This window comes from Sardina pilchardus, chromosome 17 (assembly GCF_963854185.1).
Source record: "Sardina pilchardus chromosome 17, fSarPil1.1, whole genome shotgun sequence".
In the NCBI taxonomy this organism is placed as follows: domain Eukaryota; kingdom Metazoa; phylum Chordata; class Actinopteri; order Clupeiformes; family Clupeidae; genus Sardina; species Sardina pilchardus.
The window spans coordinates 23,779,475-23,786,974 of NC_085010.1; the positions used below are offsets into that span (position 1 = coordinate 23,779,475).

At 49.9% G+C, this 7,500-nt stretch overlaps 1 protein-coding gene across 1 annotated transcript; it reads right to left on the bottom strand.

Annotated features, from left to right (window-relative positions):
* Positions 1–21: 21 nt before the first annotated feature.
* Positions 22–3,978, bottom strand: LOC134062199 (leucine-rich repeat neuronal protein 3). Its single transcript, XM_062518141.1, has one exon. It carries the CDS (start codon positions 3,576–3,578, stop codon positions 1,428–1,430), a length of 2,151 nt encoding a protein of 716 aa, XP_062374125.1. The 5' UTR covers positions 3,579–3,978; the 3' UTR covers positions 22–1,427.
* Positions 3,979–7,500: the final 3,522 nt, after the last annotated feature.

Sequence of the window (7,500 nt, forward strand, 5' to 3'; positions counted from 1 at the left end):
AACATCACACACGGAGCTCAGTCGATATAAAAATGGCTTTTAATTTTACACCCAAAGCAAGAATGCAATGCCTTGAAACCAAGGGAATGCTAAAAATACTGCGAGTAATGTGTGTTTTTTTTTTCTTCACTAAAGTATTTGATGTCGACTCGTGAAGCTGCAGACATGGCATGTCCCTGTTTCACTTTCGCAGTTGCTCCAAGAAATCCGTCAATTTTCTGTGTATTTGTTTGTGTGTTAGTGTGTGTGTGTGTGTGGGCGACATTCACGGGTTTGGTAAGTGGACTGTTTTTCTCTTCCTCCTTTCTTCTGGTTGAAATCCAAAGTGTAGGCACTTACACTGGCACAGGAAACTTCTCAAAAGATCATGTTTGTTCATATTTTCTTTTTTTTTTCGAATTGCAGCGACTGACTAGGTTCAAATTAACATTTAATTGGACACCACTTATTTAAACTATCAACTTCAAACAGCTCTGCTATGTCAAAGTCCTTAAAAATCCCCCAAAGATACATATTTTTGCACTTTATTAAGCATGTGTGCATGTGTGTGTGATTGTAGTAGTCAGTGATTGAGTGTTTGTGTGTGTGTGTGTGTGTGTGTGTGTGTGTGTGTGTGTGTGTGTGTGTGTGTGTGTGTCTGTGTGTTTGTGTGTGTGTGTGTGTGTGTGTGTGTGTGCGTGCGTGTGTGCGTGTGTCTGTGTGTCTGTGTGTTGGTACGAGAATACTCTGCTTTATAACTCACACCAGCTTACTGACTGGCTATAGCACAGTAAATGTTTCTGTTACATTTTTTTTTTTTTCAGGACAGAATATATAACAATTCTTATAGCAATGAAAAGACAAAATTTCTCTCTTTAAATAGAAAAGAAGATATATCTCATCAAAACTTTTACACCGTCATCGTTGTTGTCGTCTATTCTACGAGGGAGGTTTTTTTTTTCCTTTATGAAACGGGTGGCGTCTAACTCGTCTATGAATGCACAGCACAGACGGTATTGCTCGGGATCACAAGGACTGTTCCACTACTCTTTTAACACATTTAACAGTCACAAGAGACAAAACTGGCTTCTCGGATCAACCCTGCAGACAGTCCGAGATGGGACTCCCAGATTTCAGCAATGGCTCCCCAAGCCGACGCCACAGTCCTTAGGCCCACTGACACAAAAGGGTCATGATTACAGAGGTTTGAACTCCTGTTTCTGTTCCCTTCTATAGTTTTGGCCCGCCAACAATCCCACAATAAAAGTACATTTGCAACCGGTTTCCTGAAATGTCATCGTTTGACAATGACAAAAAACAGGGACGCTGTTATTTCAGAGAGTAGTGGCAGCTTGTCCTTCAATGACCTGTCCATTTGGCTGTGGCTATGAGAGTTTTTTTTGTTAATTGATGTGGGTAACGCATCGCGTCTCTCTCTCGTTTTATTTTTAGAAAGCGTTGTCCGACACGTTTATGACCGTGGCTCTCACCTCCTCCGCGCCTGGCATGCCTCTGCCCGCCACCCAGAGCCGGGTGAAGGGGGAGGAGTGCAGCGCCGCTTGCGGTGCCAACAGCGTCGTGGACTGGCACTTGCGCAGGTCCCCGTAGAGCTGCTGGTTCCCGAGGTGCACGTAGATGAGTAAGCAGGCGACCGACACGGCGGTGAGGAGCACGCCGAAGACGCTGATGACCACCACGTCCCAGCGCTCGGACGCCAGCGCCGCCGCCGCGGCTCCCACCGCCGTGGCCGCCTTTTCGACCCTCTTCGTGGTGACGTTGACGCACTTTGACCTCTGCGTGTGGAGCACGTTCGGGACGTCCACGCACACCTTGTACTGGGTGGCCGGCGAGAGGTGCGTCAGGTTGTACGCCTTGACGTCGGACGGGACGCGGGCGGTGAACGCCACGGTGGGGTTCTTGGCGCCCGAGACGGTGAACCACTTGATGTTGGGCGCCAGGCTGCCGTGCGACGCCTTCCAGGACACCAGCACCGAGTTGGCCTCGACGGACGTGACGTCCACGTTGAAGGAGCTGTTGGGCGGCTGCGGGAAAAATCCGTTGACCTCCACCGAGACGGACTTGAGGTCGGCGCCGATGAGGTTGTGCGCCACGCAGGTGTACAGGCCGGCCTCGGCCTCCGTGATGTCGTAGATGTCGAACGTGCCCTCGGGGTGCATGTAGTACTTCTCCGTCACGGTGTTGGGCAGGACGCGGGTGCCCGCCGGCGTGATCCAGTAGATCTCGGGCTCGGGCTCGGCGAAGGCGCGGCAGTGGAGCGAGACGGCGCTGCCGTTGGCCACGCTCAGGCGGGCGGGCAGGCTCTCGGGCGAGATGAGCGGCAGGCACGTCTCGGTCATCTCGCGGAAGTGCACCTGGCGCACGCGCTGGCCCTCGTACTCGGGCGGCTCCGAGCAGAAGAGGTAGTCGGGCTGCATGAAGCGGACGCGCGTCCGGTTGGCGCTCATCCAGCGCACCACGCAGTCGCAGCGGATGGGGTTGGAGTAGAGGCTGACCTCGCGCAGGTTGGGCAGCGACTCGACGGTCACCCGGTGCAGGGCGCTCAGCGCGTTGCCGTTCAGCATGAGCGTCTCGAGGCGCGGGAGCTTCCGGAAGGCGGTCGGGTGGATGTAGGACAGCTTGGGGTTGTTGGTGGCCTCGATCTTGGTGAGCTCGGGCAAGTTGTCCAGCGCCAGGCTGTCGATGGACACCAGCTCCGGCATGCTGTTGATCTCCAGCTCCTTCAGGTGCGGCATGTCCACAAAGTCGCCCCGCTGGATCCGCCCGATCGGGTTCTTGTTCAGGTCGAGGAACTTCAGGTTCTTGAGGTGCCTCAGGGCGCCGTGCGGAACCTCGGGGAAGGTGTTGTCGTAGAAGGAGATGCTCTCGAGGTTCTCCAAGCCGGCCAGAGCGTTGTCGGGCAACTGCGAGAGGTTCATCCGGGTCAGGACCAAGCTCCGAAGGTTCCTCAGGTGCCTGAAGGTCAAATCGGGGATGGTGGGGATGGGGTTCTCGCCGATCATCAGGATCTCCAGGCTTGGTGTGGACTCGAACCACTCGCTGCTGAGGGTGCGGAGCTGGTTGGAGTTCAGGTGGAGCCGCAGCAGGCCGCGGAGCCCGCGGAAGGCCGCCGGCGAGATCGACGAGATCAGGTTGTGGTTCAGGTAGAGCTCCTGGAGGCTCGGGAGGCGGGAGAGCGCGTCGTCGGGCAACGCGCATATCCAGTTCTCCTCCAGGTGCAGCGAGAGCAGCTGCGGCAGGCGGCCCAGGGCCAGGTCGGCCACGGACGTCACGTTGTTCTGCGACAGGTCGATCTCGGACACGTTGACCAGGTAGTCCAGAGGCCGGTCCACCTTGGCGACGTTGTTCGTCTGCATCATCAGCACCTGCGTGTCCGCCGGTAGTCTCTCGGGGACCTCGAAAAGCCCCAAGTCGTTGCAGTCCACCGTGGGGCCCTCTCTGTACACCGACGTCGGCGAGAACCAGGGGCGGACTTCACACACACAGGACTTGGGGCAATCTACTCTGGCCGCGGAGGCTGGAACAAAGGCCGCCACAGCGAGCCCCATTAACAAACAATCCACAAGCCACACGTCCTTCATATTGGCCCACTGCCCTGCGCTTCAGTAATTGGTCCTTGTAGATTAAGTGGTCCGCCTTCAAAAATAATGGATCATTGGTTCGCAGTGAGGGGTGACGATCGCTTGCACCCGTGAGATTCCCCACGGGGATTTTTGGGGTTGTGTTGTCTTTTTTTTTCTCCCTCTTTCCTTTGCTCTCACATGCAGTGAACCCGAGGTTAATTTTCTTGCTGGGGAATGGGTTCCAATTTGGAGTTCAGATCACACCGACCAGGTTAAAACAAGGTCAGATAGGTAGAATGAAAAAAAAAAAAATGTCTGCAGAGGAGAAACAGTTCCACGGCTACAACGAATGGCAATGTTTAATCCTCTCTTTGACTTCTGCGGAGAAACATCTGCTCCTCTCTACGTGAGCTGCCATTGTCAGTCATAATCCATTTCCACCTGGAGAAAAAAAAGGACAACGACAGACAGAGAGAGAGAGAGAGAGAGAGACGTGAGTGTGAGGTGATATAAAAAAAATGAAGGTGAACGAGGGCACATCACAGCAGTCAGATTAAAGCATATTGACATTTACCAAAGTCACATTAAAGCACATTGATATACGCTGGCATTTATATTGCATGGGCCCAGCCATCAAGCCAATGATAGATGGGATTTCTGTATGTCCTTGACCTTCTCTATCTTATTTTGGGATATTGCCACCGCCTGCCCCCCCCTCCTCCACCCACCCAACCTCACTGGTATGACATTAAATGGTGGTATTATCGGGCTGGCTTTCCGTGTGATGTTACGGCAGATGTCTTTTTTGCTCTTGAAATTTACTTAAAAGGCAAAGTTCTTAAGGTCGGCGAGTGGGGTCGCGCAGCTGGTCTTTGATGTTATTGCTGTCAGTGGTGGGAACTTGAGGGGGAAGAGTGACTGATGTACCAGTGATAATTCTTTCTGCGCTCTGATTTTTTTTTCTTTTTTTTCCTGAGCTGCATGAATCACATGCGAGAGAGGGAGGGCAAGAAAGCTTGAGAGAGAGAGAGAGAGAGAGAGAGAAAGAGAGTGGGAGAGAGAGAGAAAGAGAGCGAGTGGGGCAGGGAGGGAGGACAATAGAGAGAGATAGAGAGAGAGAAAAAGAGAGAGAGATAGAGTGGGGGGAGGGAGGGAGGATGATAGAGAGAAAGAGAGAGAGTGGGGGAGGGACGGAGGCAGGAAGATAGAGAGAGAGAGAGAGATGGAAAAGGCCTCTTTTATCACATATCACTTCTGCGTTTCAAGCCTCCCTGCCTTTGTTTTGTCTTTTCCCCTTCGTCAATTAAGCGGTGCGCGCTGTGCGGTGTGCGTGGCGTGCTTTCTTGTTCTCCTCCCGCCGTCAAACAGTGTCTTTGCCCCGCGTTGCTCATCAACGGCGCCGCGGCGGAAACCGCAGCAAATTACAGAGCATGTGCACGAGAGGATGAGAATGAAAGAGATGGTGTGAGAACAAGAGAAAGAGAAAGAGAGAGAGAGAGAGAGAGAGAGAGAGAGAGAGAGAGGCAGTGAAAGAAAGTGGGCTAGAAATAGAGTGGTAGAGAGAAAAGGGGGGAGAAAAGACGTACGGCAGGCAGAAAGGGGGGAGGGTAGAAGTGTGGGGTGATGGGGTGAATGAGCAAGAGCGAGCGAGAGAGGAAATGATAGAGGAAGTGAGAGGATGGCAACAAAAGAGAGGGAGAGAGAGGAGGGGGAGAGAGAGAAGAGTGGAAAAGACTGAGGGGAGAGAAAGATAGAGAGGAGAGATTGAGGAAAAGGGGAAGAAGAGGAGGAAGAGTGTGTGTGAAGGAGAGAGAGAGAGAGAGAGAGAGATATGCTATAGAGCTTTTCCATCTTTCATCTCTGTATCAGAGCAATGGACTGGAAATGGAGAGGATGAAGGAACCTGCGTTCCCCCCCCCCCTCCCCCCTCATCCCCTCCTCCCCCCCGACTCTATTCACTCAGGGTTGATGGGTTCTGTAAGAGGAAAGAGGGATATCTGAATGGGAGAGGAGGCCCAGTGTTAACTCCACTTAGAAGTGTGAGTAAGTGTAGTAGTGGTTATTGGAGTCTCTCTCTCTCTCTCTCTCTCTGCTCTCTCTCTGTGTGTTTGTGCGCGTGTGTTCGTATTTGAGCGTGTGTGTGTGTGTGTGTGTGTGTGTGTGTGTGTGTGTGTGTGTGTGTGTGGTTGTATAGAGATTTAGAAGCATGGTTCTTGCAAGGTCTGGCTGGCTAATCTGAAACATGGACTGGCAAATGATCTATTGCAGTGCCAGTACTGTGTGTGTGTGTGTGTGTGTGTGTGTGTGTGTGTGTGTGTGTGCGCGTGCATGTGTGTGTGTCTGTGTGTATTAACAGAAGGAGGGTATATTGGCACAGGCCTATTTGGTACTTCTGTTCAGCATCTACAGTAATGAAAGTCATGACTGATGGCACTTTCCCTCCGTCCCTCTTTGACTTCATCTCATTCTCATTCAGTAATATGATCATCTCCAACGGCTCCAGCACTGTGTGCTACCGATGCTTCTCTCTGTATAGTTTATCGTACTGTTATTCAAATGACTTAAAGAATGGCTTCATATCCCCTAAGTGTTTTTTTTTTTCCTGCTTTCGATAGCTTCTCCGCGTCTCTTGCAATCATGAGATGAGGATTCTTGTGGTGATGGTGATGAGGATGAATTGTCCCATGAATTTATATTACAGTATATATAATACTGCTCTGTTGTATTGGATATAATTACCCTCTATTGTATTTGCTTTATTCACATTACTTGGAAAATGTTTTCGGCTTTCAGAAGCCTTTTATCAGTTCCTTTCACAGCTTTTATAAACATGATCTAAGATGACGGCTTGCGATGATGACGATGATGATGATGATGATGATGGTGATGATGGTGATGATGATGATGATGATCAGGTGAATACAGTAACACGACCTATTCATTTTTACTTTTCATCTTAAGAAATGCTGACTATTAGTAGTTGACTACTTGTACACAATGAATCATATCCTGAAAGGGTCCATGGATTTCCAATAAGCACAAATGTGCAGTTGTTTGACATCAATATTCTAAATACCTCTAAAGAACTAGTCATCCGAATGGATTCTGCACACCTTTAATACCTGTAAACATTCAAATATTCCACTAAATGCTGTTATTTATTCCATTGCTTACAATGACTGCTTTGAACTCTCAAGCCATTGTACTTACATTCCCAAGCCCTCTACTGTAAAATGTCATTACATGTATTTTAAAATGCCATTCATCTTCTTCAGGCTCACGCTCAGAAATCAGGCATCACAGCGGGGGGTGCTAACGCCTCGCTAGCATTGACATTTAAAAAAAAAACCACAATTAATAAAGAAATATAAACCCTTATCAAGAGCTTCCAGGCAGCTTTATGTTTATATAAGCAGACCTATGTGCCTCTCCCACATTCCATTCCGCCTCCCAATCAAATCAAAACCACAATGTCATCCATATATTCTCTAACTGACCTTGACAATATGGATTTATGGATTGATGACTGACTGTATGGTGGCCTATAGTTGTATTCAGTAACCCCCCCTCTCTCTCTCTCCCTCTCTCTCTCTCTCTCTCTCTCTCTCTCTCTCTCTCTCTCTCTCTCTCTCTCTCTCTCTCTCTCTCTCTCTCTCTCTCTCTCTCTCTCTCTCTCTCTCTCTCTCTATACTGGCTTATTTACCAAGTCAAAGCCATGTGATAAATTCCCTCTTGGAGGAGTAATTGGTTGCTGGACTGCTGCATTGGTTTTCTTAGTGGAAGCACCCTGGCTGTTTGCCAGTGCATTGTGGAGACGACGCCTTCCATTAACATTCAGGTCTCGCGCTGACACTTGATGAAATTATTACACACGCAATGGTACCTCTGTGTTTTCTCATCTTTCACATTATCATAACTCTTCTTTGCATTATCAACCCGA

Coding starts and splice junctions, on each gene's coding strand:
- LOC134062199 (XM_062518141.1), bottom strand. CDS start 3,578: ATGAAGGACGTGTGGCTTGTGGATTGTTTGTTAATGGGGCTCGCTGTG.